We start from the raw sequence: 25,335 nt of genomic DNA on the forward strand, positions 1-25,335 counted from the left end.
GCTGGTGTATACTTGAGAGATGAACATATACCACCAACACTGAGGAATGTTCAACTCTATTTTATTAACTAACTATTAACTAATTGACAGACGAGAACTGCGGGTTTAAATAATGCTAGTTTAAACTAGAGACCTAAACCTGTCCGAACCAGTTGACTCTCTCAGCATGTGGTGTGAGTCTGTGCTAGACTTGATGAGTTCTTGTTCCACTGAGACACAGCACCCAGAATGAGTGGGATCCGTGGTGCCCTCTGCCTTTAAAATGTGTGTATTCTAACTCGTGATCGGCTGCAGTGTTTGTGCATGTGTATGTCCATCAGTATGTGTCTGCACCATGATATACTGGTGTATATTATGACAACACAGGCTGCAACTCGATGCAGCTTTGACCAAAAGATACTCCAGACTTTTCAGTAAGTTCAATGTGATTTATTGAACCATTAACACAGTTCTCTATGAGTTCGACTCTCCTGCTAATCTTGCTATAGTAACTCAGTCTAACTAACCAGTCTGCTCTCAGCCACATGGTAGGTGTGATGCTTCTGATCCGCCCCTGTCCTACTCTCTAAGTGTCACCTGTGGAAAGAGACAGATCATGTGTGCCCTGTCCTTATATATGGGTTGTGTAATGCCCCCTTGTGGTAGTCACCTCTGGGTGTCTTGACTGCCCATTGGTCGTGTCCTATTCTATATGTTCAGTAGCTGTATGTCTGCATGTCATGACGTCGCTGATGCTCCCTCTAGTGTTTACTTAGTCATAGTGTATTTACATTAACCCCATTTATATTTACAATAATGCATATCACCACATCCCCTCCTTTATCGTGTTACATATTTTCTGCACAGTGTTGAAGAAAAATTGAACAAAAACAGGTAAATAGGTGATGACATGTACAAGTTATGATGACTGTGATGACATTGAGGATTATACAATACCAAATAATAGTTATGTGTCCAGAGTTCATGAATTTACACGATCGAGTGGCTTTCTTGTGCTGTTATGGAAGTGTTGATGTTGATGTTGTCATTCCCTTGTGAACGCCGTCAGTGTCCTGGTGTTTATGCAACCAAGAAGTCATCAGGAAGTGTTCAAATGGTCAAATCACTTCATTGTCTGAGGTGGACTCTTTTTATTCTTGTGGTAGCAATTCTTGATGACACCTTTCCTGAAAGCTGGTTTGGTTGTCCGTAGTGTAGCAAACGTGAATTGGTAAGATGCGTTGACATGCCATGGTATTTTTGCACTCTCGCCATTGTTCTGAGCTGAGCAGTAACATTGTCCTTCATGGACAGAGTTGTTCCATGTTGTACCAGTTGTTGTTCTATTGTTGTTGTCATTGTTGTTATTGACGTGCTTGTTGTGTTTGTTGCTTCTGGTACGCTTCTGGTTGTTGTCTTTGTTGTTTTTATAGATGTTGTTGTCGTGTTTGTTGCGCTCAATGACCACACCGAGTGGAGAATTTGAGTCCTTCACAAAGTTACTTGTGTCAGTGTCCTTTGTGGCATCTGCTGTTTCATTGAGATGCCATCTCTGATTCCCCAGCGCTCCCCGTCTGGAGTCATGTCTGTTGCACTTGAATCATCTTTGGCTTGTCGATGCTCCCCATCTGGAGCCCTTTCTGGTTCACCTAAATCACCTTTGGTTTCTTGATGCTCCTCGTCTGGAGTCATTTCAGGTTCTTGTGGAGAGGCTCGAGTGGATGAGGTTTGAATTAATGTGGTGTCACTGGAGTCACTAGCAGCCTCACTTTGATTGTCGAGTGCCTCTGTACATACTAGCTGAGATCTGTCAGTCTCGCTGAGATGTCGCGCATCTTGTCTGGGAATTGTGAAGCCTTTGTCACTTGTTGCACATACAGTGGGTAGACCGTCAGTGTCTTCTTGTCGGTTAGATGAGCTGGGTAGACTCTTCTTCTGGTGGCTCAAATAATCTGGGTAGACTGTCATAGTCTTTTTGCTGTTCACGGGAGCGTGGTAGAATGTCATCGTCGTCTTGCTGTGCACTTGAGCGTGGCAGACTTGCATCGTCTGCTGCTGGTTGCTCAGATAAGGTTGCTAGACCTTCATGGTCTTGTTCATGCAAGGACTGCGCTCTGGAGTCTTGCGTTGCTTCCATTGTGGAGTCTGTCAACGAGCTCGCTGTGGAGGCTTGTATCGCTCTCTCTGTGGAGTCTGGCATCGTTCCCTGTGTGTAGGCATGCAGTGGTCTTGCTGTGGAGTCGATCTTTGCGCTCTCAACGGAGTCGTGCAGTGGTCTTGCTGTGGTGTCTGTGTTCTCTGTGTGGAGACGTGCAGAGGTCTCGCTGTGGAGTCTGTCATCACTTTCTGTGTGGAGTCGCGACTCTTCGTGGTGCGTGGACCACTCTTTTAGCGTCAGGCCACTCTCTGTGGGTTTGTACCACTCTCTGTCTCTTGGCGTCATTGCCGTAGCAGAATCCTGTACTCATGGGTCGGGACGTAGTCTATGCTGGGTTGAGGATCCTTAAATCCGAAGAACTCGTCCATTATATGTCGGAGCTGGTACTGAGGTCGCCACGTCCAATGATGACATCATCGTCTGAGTCATAGTCTTCAAGGACTAACTCACCTCTTAGGGCGGTGCTAACTGCTTGTTGCAGGGTTCTGTGGAGGTTACTTTCAGCTACTGGTCGAAGTTCAGGCATTGTGCTGTCGTTCCAAGTGAAAGAATTGTGCTTCCTGGTTTGAAAATTTTTGTTCACTATTTTTGGACATTTCCTCTTTAAGTGGGCTTGGTCCGGGGCCTCTGATGTCATGATGCTTGCGACATAGAATGTAGGAATGGATTGCGCATGCGCAGATCGCTTTTCCTTTACTGTGCGCTCTTTGCGCAACTGCGCATGCGCAAAGGACTTTCCTTTACCATGCACGTTTTTCAGCACTGCGCATGCGCAGCTTCTCGCGCAAGATGGCTGCCAATCAAAATTGCCATTTGCTTCTGTTGCAAGCCTACCTTTGCCTCGTGGTGAGTATAGGTGCCAGTTTTACCGATTTCTGTTGTGTTCACCTCGCAGTAGTTTCAAATTTGTCCAGGACTGTCTGGAAGTCTCTCTTGTCCTGACCTTTGGAGTACTTGAAGGAGTTGAAGATTTCTGTTGCACTTTCACCCGCAATAGTGAGAAGATCTATCTTCTCAGGATCGGCCACGCCATCTAGGTCGGATGCTACCATGTAAATCTCATATTTCTGCTTCAATGCACGCCAGTTGGCACTGAGATTGCCGTGGTACCTGAGCTGCTGAGGAATCGGAATCTTGATCATCTTCCCTGGGTGCTGTTGCTGGTAGTCACGGATCTTGCTGAGTTGAACTATATAGATTCAACAGGCACTACTGGTACTAAGTTGTGTTATGTACTCTGGTATAACACAGGCTGCAACTCGATGCAGCTTTGACCAAATGATACTCCAGACTTTGAAGTAAGTTCAATGTGATTTATTGAACCATTAGCACAGTTCTCTATGAGTTCATCTCTCTTGCTAATCTTGCTATAGTAACTCAGTCTAACTAACTAGTCTGCTCTCAGCCACATGGTGTGTGTGATGCTTATGATCTGCCCCAAGTGTTGCCTGTGGAAAGAAACAGAGCATGTGTGCCCTGTCCTTATATATGGGTTGTGTAATGCCCCCTTGTGGTAGTGTCACCTCTGGGTGTCTTGACTGCCCATTGGTCGTGTCCTATTCTATGTGTTCATTAGCTGTACGTCGGCATGTCATGACGTCTCTGGTGCTCCCTCTAGCGTTTACTTATTCGTAGTGTATTTAAATTAACTCCTTGTGTATTTACAGTGATGCATATCACCACACCACCTTCAAAAGATGGAGGTGGGACAGGGGCACACTGACGGTCGGGGACTTCTACGTAGGGCACAGACTGGCGACACTGGACGAACTGACGAGGAAGTGGAAACTAGCAAAAGGACAGGAATTGAGACACCTCCAAATAAAACACTTCCTCCACAAAGAGACAGTATGGTACCCCGGGCCCCAGAAAACACACTTCTAGAGGACCGATAGGCACAAGCAGCGAGAAGGGGGGGGGGGCTATGTGAGAAAATATACAGACAGCTACTGGACAGAGATCGAACACCACTGGATGAGACCAACAAAAATGGGAGGACGAACTGGGGACAGAAGTAGAATGGGGTCTCTGGAGCAAAGCACTGAGCAGGGTGAGCACCACCTCCTCCTGCACAAGGCTAAGCCTAATGCAGCTCAAAGTTGTGCACAGAGCGCACCTGACCAGAACCTGAATGAGCAGGTTCTTCCCGGAGGTGGAGGATAAAGGTGAGCAGTGCCAGAGGGGCCCTGCCAACTACACCCACGTGGATTGGGCTTTCTCCAAGCTTGCTGGGTTCTGGACAGCCTTCTCCGAGGAAATGTCCAAGGTTGTGGGTGAAGCTATGCCCAATAGTGGCAATCTTCGGGGTATCGGAGCAGCCAGAGTTACACATGGGGAAGGGGGCCAACACCCTTGCTTTTGCTTTCCTAATCGCCGCCGGAGAATCCTGGTTGGCTGGTGATCGGCAGCACCACCCAAAGCAGCAGACTGGCTCGCTGATCTCTCGGAATTTCTCCACCTGGAGAAGATCAAGTATGCCATCCGAGGGTCAGAGGAAGGCTTCCTGGATATTTGGGGGCAGTTCATCGGCCTGTTCCAAAACCTGTTTGAGGCCAGCAACGAGGAGTAAGTTAAGGAAAAAAAAAATGAGGAACCAAAGGACTGCGCAACCCAGAGGCGGTGCGGAAGGAATGTGGGGAAACCATAAAAGAAGAGGAAGGGTGCTGAAGCCAATGGGGGGCGGGAGGGGGTGGGAGGAAGGTGGGGGGCATCATAGACCGATCCAGAGGGCAACAAAATGTACATAGAGTTAGTTAAATGAAAGACAAAACAAACCTCCCTGTAACATAAAGCAAATTAACGCGGGCAAGAAAAATGTAATTAATAATACACAGTAACTGTTTATAAATATGAGAAAAGCCATGATGTACCATCAATTGGATTAAAGACACGATTAGGATTCGAACTGTGGCTTTAATCAGCTAGTTGTTAGCCCGGTGGTCGACTACAGAGTAAGGCCGACCGCCGGGAACTCTGGGTACTTATACCCCACCTCGGAGGCGGGGTCTACTTGCCTCTCGACAAATTGGTGAGCAGTCACATAACTAGTCCCAGCCAATCAGACGAGAGGCACATGACCAGCCAGAGCCAATGGGAAACCCATGCTCTGCACCAATGGCAGTGCTCACATTCATACCACCACAAGCCAATAAAAAGATTTTCAAAAAAAAGAAACAAACTATTTACAGGGAATGTTCACAGTGAATGCTCCTGACCTCTGCCACATCCATGGCCTCAGCTCCTCAATGCAGTGGCTCACCAATCCTGAACTATTACTCCACTCCTGGCTGCTGCATTGCTCTTTCTCTCCGATAGTTTTCTGCTGCCGGTCAGTCTGACTAGCTCTCCAATTTCCCTCCATGGTTCTTCGACACCACCAGAGGCTACAAACTGCTCATGGCCTTGGCTCTTGCCTTGCTGTTTGCCCCCTTGCCTCATGGCATCTGGTACCACGCCTCAGCTTGCTAAAAACACTGCTCCCTGTGAGGAGGGGCTCACAGCCCAGTTACCCTGCTGACTGCTCTCCCACACCATCGATACCTGCTGTTGGAGGCCCGAGTACAGTGTGGATTCAGAAAGTGGCTCACCACCGTCTTCTTAAGGAACTAGGACTATTAGGTGAATGAATAGGGATGTTTTACTGCAATTGTATACGGCATTGGTGAGGCCACACCTGGAGTATTGTGTGCAGTTTTGGTGCCCATGGAGCCCATGGTGTTAAGGGTAAGATCCTGGCATGGATAGAGATTGGCTGACTGACAGAAGGCAACGAGTGGGGATAAAAGCATCTTTTTCAGGATGGCAGCCGGTGACTAGTGGTGTGCCTCAGGGGTCTGTGCTGGGACCACAACTTTTCACAATGGTCTGGAAGAAGGAACTGAAGGCACTGTTGCGAAGTTTACAGATGATACAAAGATCTGCAGAGGGACAGGTAGTGTTGAGGAATCAGGGGGCTGCGGAAGGATTGGGACAGGCTGGGCGAGTGGGCAATGAAGTGGCAGATGCAATACGATGATGCAATATGATGTGGAAAAGTGTGAGGTTATGCACATTGTAAGGAGGAATAGAGACATAGACTATTTTCTAAATGGGGAAATGCATTGGAAATCAGACGCACAAAGGGACTTGGGAGTCCTTGTTCACCATTCTCTTAAGGTTAACGTGCAGGTTCAGACAGCAGTTAGGAAGGCAAATGCAATGTTAGCATTCATATCGAAAAGGCTCGAATACAAGAGCACGGATATACTTCTGAAGCTGCATAAGGCTCTGGTCAGACCCCATTTGGAGTATTGGGTCCCGTATCTAAGGAAGGATGTGCTGGCCTTTGAAAGGGTCCAGAGGAGGTTAACAAGAATGACCCCTGGAATGAAGACTTGTCATATGAGGATTCTGGGTCTGTACTCGTTGGATTTTAGAAGGATGAGGGAGGATCTTATTGAAACTTGCAGGATACTGTGATGCCTGGATAGAGTGGACATGGAAAGGTTGTTTCCACTAGTAGGAAAAACTAGAAGCAGAGGACACAATCTCAGACTAAAGCGACGATTCTTTAAAACAGAGATGCGGAGGAATTTGTTCAGCCAGATGTTGGTGAATCTGTGGATCTCTTTGCCACAGAAGGCTGTGGAGGCCAAATCACTGAGTGTCTTTAAGACAGAGATAGATAGGTTCTTGATTAATAAAGGGATCAGGGGTTATTGGGAGGAGGCAGGAGAATGGTAATGAGAAAAATATCAGCTATGATTGAATGGCGGAACAGACTCAATGGGCCAAGTGGCCTAATTCTACTCTTCTGGTCTTATGGGGCGGAATTCTCCGACCCCCCCCCCCCACCCCCCCGCTGGGTCGGGGAATCGCCCAGGGCCTTCGTAAATCCCGCCCCTGCCGTGGCCGGAATTCTCTGCCACCTGGGACTCGGCGGGGGCGGGAATCGCGCCCCGTCGGTCGGCAGGCCCCCCCGCGGCGATTCTCTGGCCTGCGATGGGCCGACGTCCCGCCGCTGTCAGGCATCTCCCACCGACGTGGTTTACACCACCTCTGTGCCGGCCCCAGGGGTCCTGGGGGGGGGGGGGGGGTGGCGAGGCGAGGCGACCGGACCCCGGGGGGTCCTGGCCCGCGATCGGGGCCCACCAATCGGTGGGCGGGCCTGTGCCGTGGGGGCACTCTTATTCTTCCGCCGCCACGGCCTCCACCATGGCGGAGGCAGAAGAGACCCCCTCCACCGCGCAGGCGCCGGTGGTGACGTCAGCGGCCGCTGACGCTCTGGCGCATGCGCGGACTCACGCTGACCGGCAAAGGCCTTTCGGCCAGCCCGGACGCCAGCCGGCGTGGTGCCAAAGGCCGTTGGCGCCAGTTGGCGGAGCGGGAGCCACTCCGGCGCGGGCCTAGCCCCTAAAGGTGCGGAATTCTCCGCACCTTTGGGGAGGCCCGACGCCGGACTGGTTGTTGCCACTCCGCTACGGCAGGACCCCCCGCCCCGCCGGGTTGGGGAGAATACCGCCCATGGTCCTTATCTGAGGAAGGATGTTCTTGCTAAGAGCAGTGAAGGTTTACCAGACTGATTCCTGGGATCGCAGGACTATCATATGAGGAGAGACTAAGTAGGTTAGGATTATATTCATCAGAGTTTAGAAGAGTGAGAGGGGATCCCATAGAAGCTTACAAAATTCGAACAGGATTAGACAGGGTAGATTCAGAAACAATGTCCCAATGGTGGGGGAGTCCGAAACTGAGGGTCGTAGTTTGAAGATAAGGGGGTAAACCTTTTAGGACACAGTTGAGGAAAAATCTAGTCACCCAGAGAGTTGTGAGTCTATGGAATTCACTACAGGAAGTAGTTGAGGCCAAAACATTGTGTGATTTCAGGAAAGAATTAGACATAGCTCTTGGGCCTAAAGGGATCAAGGGATATGGAGGGAAGGTGGTATTAGAATATTGAGTTTGATGATCAACCATGATCATAATGAATAGTGAAGCAGGCTCGAAAGGCTTATTGGCCTCCTCCTCCTTCTACTTTCTGTGTATCTAGGTCCCTGGTGTTTCTATTTTGCATAACATTCCTTTGCTTATAAAACTGTCAAATCGTTGTGAACGATGCCCTGCGAAAACTACTAGTCCATACAAAAAGTGGCCATGATGTGACTTTATTCAAGTGACCCAGCCCTTATTACCATCGTAATTCTGTCTATAATTGTCGTGAAGAATTCTATGGTTATATGATCCTTGACAACAATTAAATGACAGCAAATCTCCATGCTTAATTAGCTTCCACCCTCAATGAGGTTAGTGGTGTCAGTCTACAACCATTAAAGACATTCACAGATCCTTTGCTGCCATATCAAGCATTGGGTTTGGAGGCAGGTAATAGAAAGAGGACTATTACAAGTTCATTGGAATAGAAGAAAAATGCCCAGGGTGCAAAATATATTCACAGGTATCTATTGAAATAATTTGCCTGGACAACAAAAAAATTGCATTTTAGGATGAGTTAACTGTATAGAGATCATTCAGTGAAGAATTGAAGTGCCGGCTAAAGAGCTAGCACAGAGGTGATAGATTAAATGGTCTCTCTTCTGCACTATGATTTCTATGATTCTGCAAGTCAGGGAGAATTAATGACTGCTGAAGGATGAAGTTAGCCTGCCTTAATAGTTCTGCCGTTTTACAGGGCACTGCTGAGTGATATTGTCATACCACATGTGTATCATTTTTAAATAACTTAATTAACAAAATGAAATTATCTACCTAGAATGCAGGCTATTACAAGTTTAGAGTGAACTTTAATAATCTGAAATAAGACATCTTTTTCCAGACATGAGTCACCATCATCTTGAAAAATGTATTTGTGGAATAGTCTTGGCAGCAAATAGCAGCAGTGAATCAAAGAAGGAGGCGAGGATTAGAATTTGTGATTTAGTGCAGAAGCAAAAAGAAATTGTGAAATATAATTTTTCAGTTGTGGTTGATGCTGCACAGTAGATTAGAACAGGTTTAGCTGAACTATGCAACAGCCCCAGTTGAATAACCTGCTGAAGGTGTGTGATATTCCTTGGGTTAAGCACTGCTGGGGAGGCAAAGATAATGAATAGATTAAAAATAGATAAAATGGAGGTGCTGAATAAGTTTGCATCACTCAAAGTTAGCAAGTCAGCTGGTACAGATGGGATGCAAGCAACATTGCTGAGGGAAATTAGAGTGGAGATACAGAATCTCTGACAACAATCATTCAATCCTCCTTGGATATGGGGTGGCCCCAGAGGACTATAGCATTGCAAATGCTAAAATAGAGAGAGGCATAAACTTGTTCACTACAGGACAATCAGCCTAACATCAGTGTTCGAGATTCTACTAGAGATTCCTACCAAAGACAAAATTAGTTCTCCCTTGGAGAAACATGGGTTATTAAGGATAGTGAACTTGATTGAGCTCTTTGCTGAAGTAACAAAGAGGGTTGATACAGATAGTCTAGTAGATAAAAACAAATTACTGCAGATGAAATGAAATGAAAATCTCTTATTGTCACGAGTACGCTTCAATGAAGTTACTGTGAAAAGCCCCTAGTCGCCACATTCCGGCGCCTGTCCGGGGAGGCTGGTATGGATAGTGGAATCTGAAACAAAAGTAGAAAATGCTGGACAATCTCAGCAAGTCTGACGGCATCTGTGGAGAGAGAATGGAGCTAATGTTTCGAGTCTGGATGACTCTTTATCAAAGTGTAATAGATGGATTTGATAAAATACCACATAACAGGCTTATACAGAAAATAGAAACATTAAAGTGATGATGATAACTTGGGTGAGTAATTGGTTGAGAAATAAGAGACAAAGTGAATAGATATTTTTCTGACTGGAGAGATATATTGCAGTAGATTGCCCCAGAGATGAGTGTTAGTACCATTGTGTTTTGCCACAATAGTGACAGGAAATGAGCATCTCCTACAAGAGAGGATCTAACAATCGCATCTTGACATTCAATGGATCACCATCACAGAATCCCCCAAGTAACTCACCTCCTGACCCCCCAAAAGCCTGTCCACCATCTACAAGGCTGAGGTTCCATGTTCACAAATCCTTGAAGGTGGAAAAGCAAGTTGAAAGGTCACTATGAAAGCATATGGGATTTTTGCCTTGTAAATAGTGACATAGAAGACAAGTACAAGAAATTGATACAAAATCTTTACAAACACTGATTAGGCCTCACATGGATTAATGTGTGCAATTCTAGGCACCATACTTCAGAATGGATGTCAAGGTTTTGGGACAGTGCAAAGAGGAGGTTTACCAGGAAGAAACCAAGGATGAGGGTCATTGCTTACATGGAAAGATTGGAGAAGCTGGGATTGGTCTCCTGAGAACAGAGAGGGAAAGCTAATATAGATATTCAAAATTATGAGGGTTTCTGATGGAGCAAGGAAGGAGGATACGCTTTCCTCTGAAAGTGGAACAGTAACCAGAGGTCTGAAGTTTAAAATAATTGGCAAACGAACTACAGGGAAATTAGCACACTTTTTCACAGAGGTTTGGTATGATCAGATTCCATTGAAACTTTCCAAAACCAATTTGACATGTTCCATTGAAACTTTCCAAAACCAATTTGACATGTATTTAATGGGAACTGAGTTGTTGGATAATGGGGAAAAGCTTGCGTGTGGGACTAAACTAGACAGTGTTTTCAAAGAGCTGAAAGAGACATGACAGAATGAATAACCCCCATGTTTGGAAATTCTATTGCCAGGACTTTATGGGGATTTTACATTCTAGACTCCCCGGCCAGGAGAATCAACCTCCCAACATTTACTCTGCCAGACTCCTTAAAATCGGCACATGTTTTAATGAGATCACATCTCATTTTTCTAAATTCTCTAAAGAATATAGGCTGCCTACTCAATGGACAATCCTCTCACCTCCGGGATCAGTCGAGTGAAACTTTGTTGAACTTTCTGTAAGGCAGATGTGATAAGGAGACCGAAAAACTCTACACAGGTTTAGTCTCGCGAAGACCCTGAACAATTGCACTCTTACACTCCTATTCCACAATAAACCTCTAAGATTCCATATAAAGCCAACCTAGTTCAAATTCTTCTTGTGTAGTACCTTCTTTTATCTCTCAGAAACCAAGGGCGCGGTTTAGCAGAAAAAATCAGAGTCCCGTCTAGGACACTTGCAGCACCGAGGATGGTGCCGCCATCAAATGGAACTCTGAGTTTTTTTGGCCTCGGTATGGAACACCCCACCGAGGCTGCACTTAGCTTCATTTCCTGAACAGACAAGCTCAGATTGTCATTTTTAAATGTCGCCCAATCGCCATGATCTCTGGACACCAGCCCCCTCCCGCCACCGCAGCATCCGGACAATCCCCAATGCCCCAACTTACCTGTTAGAGGTCCTCGGATCCACCTTACCCATTTCAGGACCAACCTGGCACCTTGACTGGCTGTGCCACATCCTTTGGTTCTGTCTTCACAAAAGAGGACACAAATGGGTGCTGAGACCTCAGCTACTCACAATATATATTATTGATTTGGACGAGGGAACAAAATGTAACATTTCAAAGTTTGCAGCTGATACCAAGTTGGGTGGGAGGGTGAATTGTGACGAGGATGCAGGGATCCTTCAGCATGATCTGGACAGGTTGGGTGAGTGGGCAAATCAATGCCAGATGCAGTATAATTTGGATAAATGTGAGGTTATTCACTTTGGAAGCAAAATAAAGAAGGCAGATTGCTACCTGAATGGCTGTAAATTGGGAGAGGGAAGTGTGCAGTGGGACCTGGGGGTCCTCGTGCACCAGTCGCAGAAGGTAAGCATGCAGATGCAGCAAGCGGGAAAGAAGGCAAATGGTATGTTGGCTTTTGCTGCGAGAGGTTTTGAATACAGGAGCAGAGATGTGTTGTTGCAATTATACAGGGCCTAGTTGAGGCTACACCTAGAACATTATGTGCAGTTTCGATGTCCTTTCTGAGGAAGGATGTTCTTGCTCTTAGTTGAGGCTAAGACATTGAATAGATTCAAGAGGCGACTAGATATGGCATTTGAGGCAAATAGGATCAAGGGTTATGAGGAGAAAGCAGGATTAGGCGATTGAGTTGGACGATCAGCCATTGTGACAAATGCAGCCTCGAAGGGCGAAATGGCCTCCTCCTAACTTCTAAGTTTCTATGTTTCTTTCTTCAAGTTCGATCGTTTACTAACTCAACTAAACAGCTAGGGGGTTTGCTTTTTCATCTCATTCAAAGGAAGGTGCAACACTGGATTGCCAGCCTAGATTACATTGTCAAGTCACAAAGTGGAGATTCACAGCTTTTTGATACGAGTGTTACCAGCCAAGTCATTTTCCTGACTACTGGTACGCTGCATTTACTGGCATCTTTAAGAGGTTAATTTCTGAGCTACAATTAATTTCTGGAGACATTCATTTAAGCCATTCTTTTTCAGGGAGTATGGAGCAATTGATGATGTGGACATCGACTTGCACATTGACGTCAGCTTCCTCGATGTGAGTAAACAAACCTGCTGTTCATTATTTTACACCATGATTCATTAATTTACGTGCAAATAAATTGAATAACGGTTCTGAATTTATACTGAAGGGCACTTTATTCACGGCTCATTAAATTCTATTCTTAAGTTGAGAAATTAAAATTGTCTGCAGTGCTGTGATAATGTTCAGGGTAATAAAGCTGCCTTACGCATTGATTGCGCACATGGGTAACTCATCCTAGACATCAATTGATGGGTTGCACAGTGCTGATATGAGAAGCAGTGACATGGATGGATGAATGGCGAGTTTATCCTTGTGGGCCCGAAAGGACAATCAGATTTCTAATCGTCGTCTCTGAGAATTGATGAGAGGCAGTTTCTTCACCTTGGGAAGAGGAAAAGAGAAAAATTGGAAATCCATTCCAGGCTGTGATGTTGTACCAAGTGTGATAGGCAGGGGTATGAATAATTTTCCAGCCTATAATCTCAACCAGGGAATGATGTATAGCAAATAGCCGATGAGAGGATAGTATGAAATAAATACCCAAAAAGTGGGAAAGAAACTGATATATATCATATGGTGAAGCTGTGCCACCATTCATAGAGATGGAGGAAAGGTAATTTGAAATTGAGTCATGTGTGGCCAATCCTCATTGATGGGGCTGGCCAAAGGTAAAAACTACCCATATTGGTTGGACCCCCCAGTCAGTAATTCAGAGAATGAAATCTTGTGCAAATGTGTCTTTTATTCTGATAATTCCCATGAATTATGTAAAATTAAATACTTTATTGATATGTCACATCAAATGTAGATATGTCTTTTTTTTTAAATTTCACTTTTAAACCTACCAAAGGCACTGATTTACCTCCCAGACTTGGCAACAGGTCATTTGAACAGAGTACTGCCGGTGGTGCCTTTCAGGAAATCACCTGATTATTCTTTCTTCAGGCCTGAGTCTCGATAGTGAGGGTCAGTAATGTGTGAGCCCTTCCCTGCTATTGCCAGAATTCCACAAGTGTAAAGTTCCTCAAGGAAGTCACTGAACAACTTGGGCACTGTAGCTCTTCCGTAGCTCAAGAGCATGCACTACTTCATAACAGTTAGTCCAAGCACTGAATCCAGTCCCAGGAATAACATTCAAAGGGTTATAAGAATAAATTGTCGGAGATTGAAGCGAAGCATTTCCCCCAGAATTGAAACATGGACCAATGGACTCAAAGGCCGGAAGATAATCAATTACTGTACTGGGAAAGATTCACTCCCAGGCCGAAGTGTGAAACCATGTTTTCATGGGATGTGAATGTTACTGGCTAGGCCTGCATGTATTGCCCTTGAGAATATGGTGGGTGAGTCACATTTTTGAACTGCTGCCATCCATGTGGTGCAGATGCACCCCAGTGCTGTTACGGAGGAAGTTCCAGATTTTTGACCCAGCGACAGTGAAGGAACACCGATGTAGCTCCGAGTCAGGATGATGTCTGGCTTGGAGGGGAATTTGCAGGTAGTGGTATTCCCATGCACCTGTTGCTCTTGTTAGTCTAGATGCTCTCGGTCACGTGTTGAATAGGGCTGTCGAAAGAGGCTTGGTGAGTTGCTGCAGTGCATTGTGGTATATAGTATACAATGCTGCCGCTGGGTGTGGGTGGTGGAGGGAGTGAATGTTTCAGGTGGTGGACAGGGTGCCAATCGACCACACTGCTTTGTCCTGAATTGTGTCAATTTTCCTAAAGTTTTGTTGGAGCCGCACATATCCAGGCAAACAATCATCAACAAACAGCTGCACTTTGAAGTCTACTCTTTACAACATAATTTATGGTTTAACTACAGATACCATCCAGCATCTTCATCTATTGTGTGTAACTTAGGTACTATGCTTAAATGTAAGGAAAAGGGGGCGTAATTCTCCGACCCCCCGCAGGGTCAGAGAATCGCCCGGGGCCGCCAAAAATCCCGCCCCCGCCGTGGCAGAAATTCTCCGATATCTGGGAATTGGCGGGGGCGGGAATCACCACCCGCCGATCGGCGAGCCCCCTGCGGCGATTCTCCGGCCAGCGATGGGCCGAAGTCCCGCCGTTGGGAGGCCTCTCCCGCCACCGCGGTTTGAACCACCTCTGGTGGCGGCGGGATCGGCGGTGCGAGCAGGCCCCCGGGGTCCTGGGGGGGGCGTGGGGCGATCGGACCCCGGGGGGTGCCCCCACGGTGGCCAGGCCCGTGATCGGGGCCCACCGATCGGCGGGCGGGCCAGTGCTGTGGGGGCACTCTTTTTCTTCCGCCGCCACCACACCATGACGGAGGCGGAAGAGAATCCCCCAGTGCACATGGGCCGGTGGTGACGTCAGCAGCAGCTGACGCACCGGCGCATGCGCGAACCGGCGAAGGCGTTTCGGCCAGCCCCGGCCCCGGGCGGCGGGCGTCAAATGCCGCTGGAGCCGGTTTGGGCGCCAGTCGGTGTGGTGCCAACCGCTCCGGCGCGGGCCTAGCCCCTCAATGTGAGGGCTTGGCCCCCACATTTGGGGAGGCCCGATGCCGGAGTGGTTGGCGCCACTCCACTACGCCGGCACCCCCCGCCCCGCCGGGTAGGGGAGAATCCCGCCCAGGTTTTCCCATAAATAATGTTAATAGACAAACTCAAATAAGTAGAGCATGAAAATGTTATCGTTTTATTATTGTGAGACACCAGGAAACCTCTAAATATTTTAAATATTTTAATGTGTGGCACGCTAGCACAGTGGTTAGCACTGTTGCTTCACAGCCCCAGGGTCCCAGGTTCAAATCCCAGCTTGGGTCACAGTCTGTGCGGAGTCTGCATGTTCTCCCGTGTCTGCTTGGGTTTCCTCCACATACTCCGGTTTCCTCCCACAAGCCATGAAAGATGTGCTTGTTAGGTAATTTGGACATTCTGAATGCTCCCTCTGTGTACCCAAACAGGCGCCGTAGTGTGGCGAATCAGGGCTTTTAACGGAAACTTCATTGCAGTGTTAATGTAAGCCTACTTGTGACAGTAATAAAGATTATTATTAGTAGTAGTAGGAGTATGTTCAGTGCATGACAATGTCATTAAACTTGTAATGTGGCCATCTTGGTGTCTATCTTTCATAAGTTCCTCCAAATATATAAGGATTTTCTTGGTGAAGGTGGACTTAAAGAACAAAAATATTAACATCAAATGGCAGGATAAATCATGATGAACAAAGTAATTTTGTTCTGATCGAGTTAGCAGCCTTTGTGGCACCTGAGAGATGGGGTGGGACTTGGTTCGATTGGTTGACTGGTAGCCAATGAATTGAGCAGAAGGCCATATTCTGCCTGTTAGCAGGTGGTGATTGGGATGATTTCCAGAGACTCAAGGAAAGCCGAGTTAGGTCCCTAGACACTCAGAGGAAAGGACCCGTTCTCTCTCTCTCCCATGTTTTCTTCAGAAAAGCTGCTGCATTTTTGAAACTGCAAAGGTCTGAATGAATCTGCAGTGAAAACCATTACAGACTGGAAAGCAGAAATCTCGATCTGAAAGCCTGATTTGAAGGAAGTGTGCTGGAAACAACCATCCGAAACAAAGACTTTCAGTTGCTAGATTCTGCCAAACCTAAGCTTCAAACATGTTTGCTTAAGGAATTGGGATGCCGCATGGCACTATTGCCCATCACTTTCAAAGACTGACAACTGGCTTTGACAAACAGGACACATTATCCCATCCACCAGCTTGGGGCAGGTGCAACATTCTTAAGCCAAATATTTCACTAAAATTGTCAACAAGATGAGTTTTGCGAACAAGATCCCAGCCTAGTTTTATCTCAAGTCTCAAGTATCTTGCAATGGATTGTGACGTTGGATGGTAACAATTTAAAAGGAGTCAAGCATGATTGAGATGATAACATGACAAGTTAAATGGTGTCAGGTTGAGCACACAAGATACGCAAGTATATTTGTTATATATTAGAAAGCAAATTAAGTGAGTGTTTACCATGATCATTCATTATGTATTCCTGATAGATCTCATTACTTTTATATATCTGAATAAATTGTTCTGTTTCTGCTTGCCTGGCTATTTGACAGGAGGAGATTGCTATTGCTTGGGACGTAATTCGCACGGAACCTGTGATAGTGCGGCTGCATTGCTCTCTCACACAGTATTTAAATGGCCCAGGTTAGTACTGTTCTGTGCCTTTAGGTTAATTATGAGTGTTTGCTCACAGCAATTTTATCAATATCTGAAAAAGTTTAATGTACATAGGTGCCAAAACTCAATTTTGCCACCCAGTCATTAATTTGGATGGGAATATAGCTATTGTGTGGGAGAGATAATTTTCAGACTTTACCTTCCCAGCACATGCCAAGAGCAAAAATTGAACATTTGGGCAGGCACTGTCTACAATTGTGGGTCTTTCAAGATCACCTCCAATGTACAATCATGGTGGGAGATGCTCCTCACTGGCAGACTAAAGCCAGAAGATTACCCTGAAAAGATTCACTTTCATTTCCCTCAATACCTCAGAGGATGACCATTCCATTTGATGTAGGTTGGTGCCTAACAGATCTTGGGACTGAGCTCTATCTCAGGCAGCATAGTAATTGCGTTACTGGGAAGATGGAACAGGGAACAAATTTGTTATATGAACCTTCCCTTCCTCACCAGCGATTTCATCTATTCAGCCAGCAATTATAGAGATGGGGAGGAGCAAAGTCATGGAGGGATTTGAAAACATGGATTAGTATTGGGGCAGGATTCTCCATCGACCAAAGCCAGAATCAGGAAACACAGTTGGGCGGAGTATTCGGCGTTAGCCGAAAATCAAGGTTCTCACCGGGCTCCAAACGGAATACCATGACCCGGTCCCTCGACAGAGACGTGAATGTGTTTTATGCCGCATGCTGGCATGGGCATGTAAATTGTACAGTAAAGTCCGTTGGCATATCATTAACGGGTCCGGCTCAGCATTTATTGGGACTTCCGCGATGCTCCCCCTATGCCAGGAGGAATTACCGATGGCGAGGTTCACTTGTGGTATTTCAAATTGGGACACAGATGCCGTGTCTGCTGAGGGTATGGGAAGGGGTACAAACAATGTCCAACATCGCTATAGCGTGCTGACAGTTGGGCCGTTCGCTGGGGACGTCAGCCAGGGCCAGGGGGAGTATGCGGGTCAAGGCCTGGAGGTGGGCCATGAGGTTGAGGTGGCTGGACTTGGACTTCAAGGTAGCCATGTGGCTGCATATGCAGCTGACTGCCCACTGGGAACAAGGAGCCACAGATAGTATGGGTGCCCCCAGGCCACAGCCCTAGGTACCCTCTGGCCCCAGCCGACCCAAAAACGGGTTTGGTGTGCTCCAGCGCAACAAGTGCCCTTCATCTTAGCTGGGTGAGGGTCGGCATGCATTGGAATTGCGTGATTTCTAGTGGCGCTGGTGCTAGCCCGTTAACCGGACTTGAATCAATCCAGGACTAGCACCGCTTTCGTTCACGTAGAACATTTGCAATTCAGTCCCGGCATCGGCACTTAGACTCTCAAATGGAGAATTCGCCCCAAGCTCTCTTAACCAAGAGCCAATGTAGATCAGCAAGCAAAGGAATGATGTGTGAATGGAATTTAATCCGAGTTAAGACGCGGGCAGTAGAGTTTGGGATTATCTCAAATTTATAGAGGGTAGAATATGGGTGACCAACCAGGGTTGTGTCATAGAATCATAGAATCCCTGCAGTGCAGAAGGAGGCCAATCACCCCATCAAGTCTGCACCGACCCTCTGAAAGAGCGCTCTACCTAGGCTCACTCCCCCATCCTATCCCTGTAACCACAACTAACCTGCACATCTTTGGACTTTGGGAGGAAACCAGAGCACCTGGAGGAAATCTACATCGACACAGGGAGAAACTCCACACAGACACAAGGCCCTTCTGCTGCGAGGCAGCAGTGCTAATCACAGTGTCACAGGCCACCTTTAATAACACAGTCTCACTGTGGTAAAAATAGTGTAGATAATTAAGTTAGATAGCTGATTAGCTAGCCCCATCCAATGTAGTGGTGAGGATGCTGCGATTTGCTTCAACAGATCTTTGGTTAGAGGGAAGAAAAATTGCCCATGGTTCCTCTTCCTGAGTATAATTTGAGGAACTCTGTTAGAATGTATAGACATGGAGTGAAAAGGGATGATCTTTGCTGAAATTCTGTTCCACTGTCTCATTGGAGGTTGCTGGCACAGGCCATCATTTGCACATTATCATAAAGGTTTTGGACCCATTTTCCTGGCACTTGACACCAGCTATTGGCCAATGATGGACTAAAAAACCTCAGCAGGAAATGGTGAACATGGCAGCCAAATGGACTTCACTGTGCCATAATTAATTAAAGCAAGCAAAATAAAATTCTCACAGAACAACTGTGATGACACTTCAAAAGTAGTGTACTTGCTGGTTCCTTCCTTCATAAGTGGGATCCTATCCGGTGTTGTGTGAAATATTTGGAGCAGGTTATGAGCTGCGCTGCTGAAAACAGTTAACCTATAAAATTCTGAGCTGCCTAGTAATGCACTCAAGGCCAGGAGTTTTCAGAGCACAGGTCGCGACTCGCGGGTGGGTCATGGGTGGGTGTCAGAAGGGTCGCTGAGTTAAAGGTCGCAATGTTTCAGCGCCAGATTTCCTTGTCTTTCTTGTTTCCTGTCAGAGGATCACGCTGTTCTCCTGTTCAGGCCTCAAGAGAGAATTTAAGGTAAAGTTTTAGTTTCAGGATTTTGGTTTGTAAATACCTCCCTAGCTTTCCTCATGGGCAAGTAGGAGTATTAACTGCCCTGTCTTCACGCAACCAACAGCTTTATTTGAAAAGTAATTGTGACAGGATTTTGGGTTTGATTCCAGTCAAAAGTCCACCCTCCCATCCTAACATAAGTGATCCCATGGTGCAGTGTTGAAGTGTTGAAGACTATCACCCCGAGAACTGGTTGATATTTATCTGGGAAATACAGCTTGGATGGGAACTAAGTTGTGTGGGGAATTCTACTTCAGGACCAAGGATTGTCATAAGTGAGAGAATAATTGTTTTGACAAAAGGATTGTTTGCGGAAGAGAGTTCAATATTTCCACCATCCCAAGGGAATGGCAGGGGGTTGGTAACAAAATGGCAAGGGTGAGGAAAACAAGGACAATAATAAAAGAAAGTAAAATGCAAAAAAGTAGACGGTGATCAAGGGCGAGAGAGGTTTTATCTCCCTCTAGATTTAGCTTTTCTTTATGAAGAGGGGGTGGAGGAATTAACTTTAACAGGCAACATATTTAGACTGGGTGAGAATTTGAAAACCTGTTCAGTCCAGGATTAGGAAGCTTGGAATGTAGGAACAAAAATAAACTATTCTTCCTCATGTCGGCTCTGCCATTTAATGAGATCATGACTGGTCTGTATTTTAACTCCATCTATTCACCTTTGTTTTATAATTCTAAAAACATTTACTAAACAAAATCCAACAGTTTCAGTTTGGAAATTTCCTGTTAACCCCTAATTTTAATGGCTGTTTGCGAAAGAGAGTTCAATATTTCCACCATCCCAAGGAAATGGCAGGGGGTTGGGAGCAAAATGGCAAAGATGAGGAAAACAAGGACAGTAATAAAAGAAAGAACAGTAAAATGCAAAAAAGTAGACGGTGATCAAGGGCGAGAGGCAAATAGGGCCACAGTACAAGGAAAAGTTATGATGATTAAAATGGCAAAAATGTAAGCTTTGTATCATCATGCACAAAGCATTTGGAATAAATGGGTCCTGAAGGTCGGCTGGCATGGGTCCTGAACGTTGGCCAGTTGGCATAAGTGGGTCCCAAGAAAAAAAGTTTGAAAAACAGTGCTCTGGGCTGTTTGCCATTCAACATCACATATGGGACAACACCAATCTAGCTGATAAATGATTGGGCTCTCTGCCTAATACTCATCTGTCAGAGCAACGGGCGAACCCATCACTTGTCGTTCGAAATAAAATCATTTTGTGGCCAGTGTGCTGATGTATAGCTGATGGAAAACTGGAAAGCATGTTATTGCATATAATGCAAACTAATTAGGCACTGCTGTCATATTCCGATCTGGTAATAAAATTAGTACTGGCTGTTTTATCTTGGACCTAATTGTTTGGGCAATTTGAGATTAGATTTTATTCTCCTCATGATTACATTTTTTTGGTTTTATTGACACATAAATTTTAATTCTTTCCTCTTATATTGACATTGTCAGCGAAACAAAGCAGTAACGAAGGGCTCGGAGCAGGCCATGGGTGTGCTGTCTCCGCAGCAAAGATGCAAATTCAAATAGACCTTAGATTGAAAGAATGCTTGAGGATAAATTATAATTCAAAAGGTCCTTGAAACATCATGATCTCAGTCAGTCAGTATTAATAAAGTTAGCATGCTGCGTGACTGATGGACCTTGTACTACATATAATTTCAAAGATTAATATACGGTGTATGACATATGCAAATTGACTCTGCCCCCTCATTAAATGTGCAAAACCTATGCAAAGTGGTGTTAGGAACAAGTAAAATGCACTTACTGTCTGAATTGTCATATTCCACTTGAAGTGAGTGGAGAGTAAAGGCACTGCCAATTCCAAAAGCAGGTGGCAGAACAGGTATGGTATGTGGAGCCATATGTAGCACACAATGAAAAATATCCCCCATTGGTTCTTAACTTATAAAAAAAAGTTTGTAATTGTTCTGAAAACATTGCTGTTTGTGAATTTCTAAACAGCGGCACTGTCAACAGTGGTTAGCACTGCTGCCTTATAGGTTAAATTCTGACCTTGGGTGACTGTCTGTTTGGGGTTTGCACTTTCTTCCCGTCCTCTGGGTGCTCTGACTTCCTCCCACAGTCCAAAGATATGTAGGTTAGGTAGATTGGCCGTGCTAAATTGCCCCTTATTGTCCAAGTGTTAGATGGGGTTGCTGGGATGGGATGGAGGGGTGACCTCGGTAAGGTGCTCTTTCGGAGAGTTGGTGCAGACTCGATGGACTGAGTGTCCTCCTTGAGTATTGTAGAGATTCTATGAACAACAGTGAGACTGTTCTGCCATTTAATTAGGACATGGCTGATCTATACTTAACCCCACCACCATTAGGTTGTTAATTGGCTGAAGGTGAGACTTCTGCCCTCATTGGAAGCTTGACAGCTTTCTGCTTCCTCCAACAGATCCAGGAGAACTAGTCACTGCAGAGACCCCATCCAGTCCCCAAAGGCAGATTTTGATGGAGCCACTTGTGAAGTTAAGTGGAGGGATGTCTCACCAGTATCACAATCCCAGACCAGGCCCCAATTGTGGCTAGGATACTGGACAGAAACCCCAATATTTTATTTTAATTTTGGAAGACTGTAAGGAAAGGATATCTCGCTCCAGGAGTGATTGCACGAAGAAATAGGGATAAGGTACATTAAAACAAACATTATTGTAAACACAGTATTACAATATCTTTAACATCATACAATAAAATAGCTCACTCCATAAACAATGCCAATTAATACAGTGACACAATAACCCTGAACTCAAGCAACAAAACCATTTCAAGTCCCAAGCCACTTTTAATTACAGTTAGCACCCAGGAATACTTGCTGTATAGAGAGGCACTGCAGTAGCATGCCAAGGCTCCTTAGAAAGTACCTACCAAACTCAGAACCACTACCATCTAGAAGGATGAGAGCAGCAGATACCTGGGAACCCAACTCCTGGAGGTTCCCCTCCAAGTCATTCACCACCCTGACTTGGAAATGTATCACGGTTCCTTCACTGACACTGGGGCAAAATCCTGGAACTCCCTCCCTAACAGCACAGTGGGTGTGCCTACACCTCAGGGACAGCAGCATTTTAAGAAGGCAACTCACCACCAACTTCTGAAGGGCAACTAGTGATGGGCAATAAATGCTGGATTAACCAGCGATGCCTACATCCTGCAAAATTAATTTTTAAAAAGCTGTCTTGGATACTCCACTTTGAGAAGGAGAAATATTTTGAGTCTGCTTTAAAGAAAGAGACTTGATCCCCTGTCAGAATAATGCAGACTCTCTGGCTGTATTTCTTCAGAAACCTTCTCAGCTCCCATTCCAGCCAAAAACTAACCTTGAAAACGTCAATACCTGCCTGCTTCAACCCTTGGCTCCTCCCATTAACTATTTCATCCTACAAACTGAACACAATGTCTCTAATTTACTATTCCACATGAATAACCCTCTTAATATGAATAAAAGCCCATTAGTCCAAACTTTTACGATGCTTTAATTGCACCCCGGCCCCAAAATGCCTAGCTGTCTTTCAAACCACGATTTTAAAAATATGACTGTAGCAGTCAAATACTATCCCAACCTTTACTGCATCAAATACATATAATACAATCGGTGCGATTGAATCAAAAAAATTAGAGTCCATTCTGGGTGGACTTAGTAGGGTTATTCCTGGAGCTTGTAGCACTAGGAATGACCCTACTATCCAACAGCACTCTATTGCTATTTTGGGCCCTGGCGGGAAACATGCTCCCAAGGCCATACTTAGTGCCATTTCCTGCATTTGTTATGGGCCATGGTTTAGAAAACCCCAAAGTGTATCATGGAGTTCACCTGACACACAACTTTTAATAGATTGTGGTAAGGGGAGCACACAGTCCACTCTACAGGTGTGGTACAGCAGAAATGGAAAAGTATTTTTTGAAGCAAAACAATGTTTCTTCTATGAACTCAAGTTAACCTTTTTAAAACATACAGTGAACATCTTAGCAACCATTGATTCAAATAAAACCCCCTAAGAATGCAACACTATGTAATCCTTAATCACTTCCCAAACAACATCTAGAAGACAAAAGAAACACCTTTTAACAGAAGCACATCACTACTGAAAACATTTATAATTCCGAATTCACCAAATGATCAAGAGACAGTCTTTTCATGGCAGAGAGAACAACAGTACACCTGCTTTGTCTGGCGTCAGCTCCAACACCGAAAACAAAACTAAAACACATCCTGCAGCAAACAGCCTAAAATGAAAGTAAAAAGCTGACAGACAGCCCATTCCACCCACACTTTGACATCACTGATAAACACCCATTTCTTAAAGGTACATTTCTTAAACACCCATTCCTTAAAGGTACTCTCGCATGACACACTGAGGAGTTCATTTTTAAATGGCGCCCCAATCTCACGGCACCCCACCCCTGACGCGACCCCGCCCCCAATGCCCCAACTCATCTATAAGGAGGTCCGCGGGCACCGCCCCCACGCACCTCACCTCAAATGGGCAGGGCACCCCTGGGCCTGATCTGCAGTGCAGGCAACATGCCAGGGTTGCAGTGCCACCTGGGAACTGTGACAGTGCTAGGCTAGCACCCAGAAGGCACTGCCAAGGTGCTTGGGTGGCATCAGCAGTGCCAGGATGCCACCCTGCCCAGAAGCCGACCACCCAGAGATCTTTGATAGCCTTGGAAACCCCAACCCCACCAAGTGCAATTCCTCCTGGTCCCCGTTTGTGGGGACTAGTGTTAAACGGCACCTGGTTGTGGTCTCCTCGCCGAGGCCGGTAGATGCCGGGTGATCATTTGATCTGGTGTCAGCAAAGTTATTTGGGTTTCTAAACTCACTTAACTCTGCGGCGGTGTGGACAGGGAAATGTCAAACAAAATATTGGGGCCGGCAGGAGCTTGGGGAGGAACCATCAAAGGCCACAGTCGACCCGTAAAGGAGGCACTCCACCCAATTGCCTTGCAATGGGATCACACAGTGGAATGTGGCATTGGCCTCTCCTGCCTTGGCTTAAATCCTAGCAGAAGCTGTAGAAGACTCTTAAGTGACCATTAATTGGTCACATAAGAGCCTCAATTGGCGAACATGCGGGTGGACCTCCTGACATCTCCCCAGCCAGAGGTAAAATTGCTGGGAAGGAGGGAGTACCAGATAGATAATAGGAATGGCGCCCATGGCATGGTGCCCAATTTTATAGCGCTTGCCTGCCAACTGCAACCTGAGCAGGGGAAAGTGGAATATGCAGCCCATAGTAACACCGTAACACAAAACAGAAGAAAGCCTTTACCTTCTAGTCCAGCTATCCATAGTGTGAAAAAACAGAACTAAAAGCAAATGCTGCAGATACTGACAATCAGAAAAAAATGTGAAACTGCTCAAAGTACTCAGCAGGTCAGACAGCATCTGTGAAAAGAGAAATGTAGAGTTTATGGTTTTCTAATGAAAGACCATCGACCTAAGATGTTAACTTTGCTCTGCTCTTTTCAGGCATGAATCTGCTGAGTTTTTCCAGGTTTATTTTTGTTTTAATCCAAATATCCCCCAACTCATTTAAAAAAATCTTGGGCTGAATTCTCCGCCCAGCCGCGCCACATTTTTGCCTCGACTCGCCGGCGGGGTTCTCAATTACGCCGGCCGATCAATGAGGTTTCCCATTGTGGGGCAGCCCCGCACCGTTGGGAAACCCTTGGGCGCCGGAAAAAGGAGAATCCCGCCGGCGGAGAATCCCGCCCCTTAAATCCCACATTTTTGCCGTTTGTCATGAACATGTATTGTTCCTTATCGATAACCATTAATATTTTAATTTTCACTCTCCAAACTGGTACACTAATTTATATACTTACAACCTTTTTTAAAATATTTTTTTCAAGACATTTTAATTTTTATACAAAACAGAAAAAACACAACCATCTTTATGCAACTTACATAGAACATAGAACAGTACAGCACAGAACAGGCCCTTCGGCCCTCAAT

The 25,335-nt window shown here is 45.7% G+C and overlaps 1 protein-coding gene across 1 annotated transcript in view; it reads left to right on the plus strand.

Moving 5' to 3' along the window:
• The window catches only part of parp8 (poly (ADP-ribose) polymerase family, member 8), a 531,112-nt gene that overhangs the window by 326,773 nt on the left and 179,004 nt on the right, over positions 1 to 25,335 (plus strand). The window contains 2 exon segments of the mRNA XM_038790867.1: positions 12,571 to 12,631; positions 16,670 to 16,760. Coding sequence (XP_038646795.1) covers positions 12,571 to 12,631; positions 16,670 to 16,760 — 152 coding nt within the window.

The sequence above is a fragment of the Scyliorhinus canicula genome, chromosome 3 (genome assembly GCF_902713615.1).
Source record: "Scyliorhinus canicula chromosome 3, sScyCan1.1, whole genome shotgun sequence".
Lineage (NCBI taxonomy): Eukaryota > Metazoa > Chordata > Chondrichthyes > Carcharhiniformes > Scyliorhinidae > Scyliorhinus > Scyliorhinus canicula.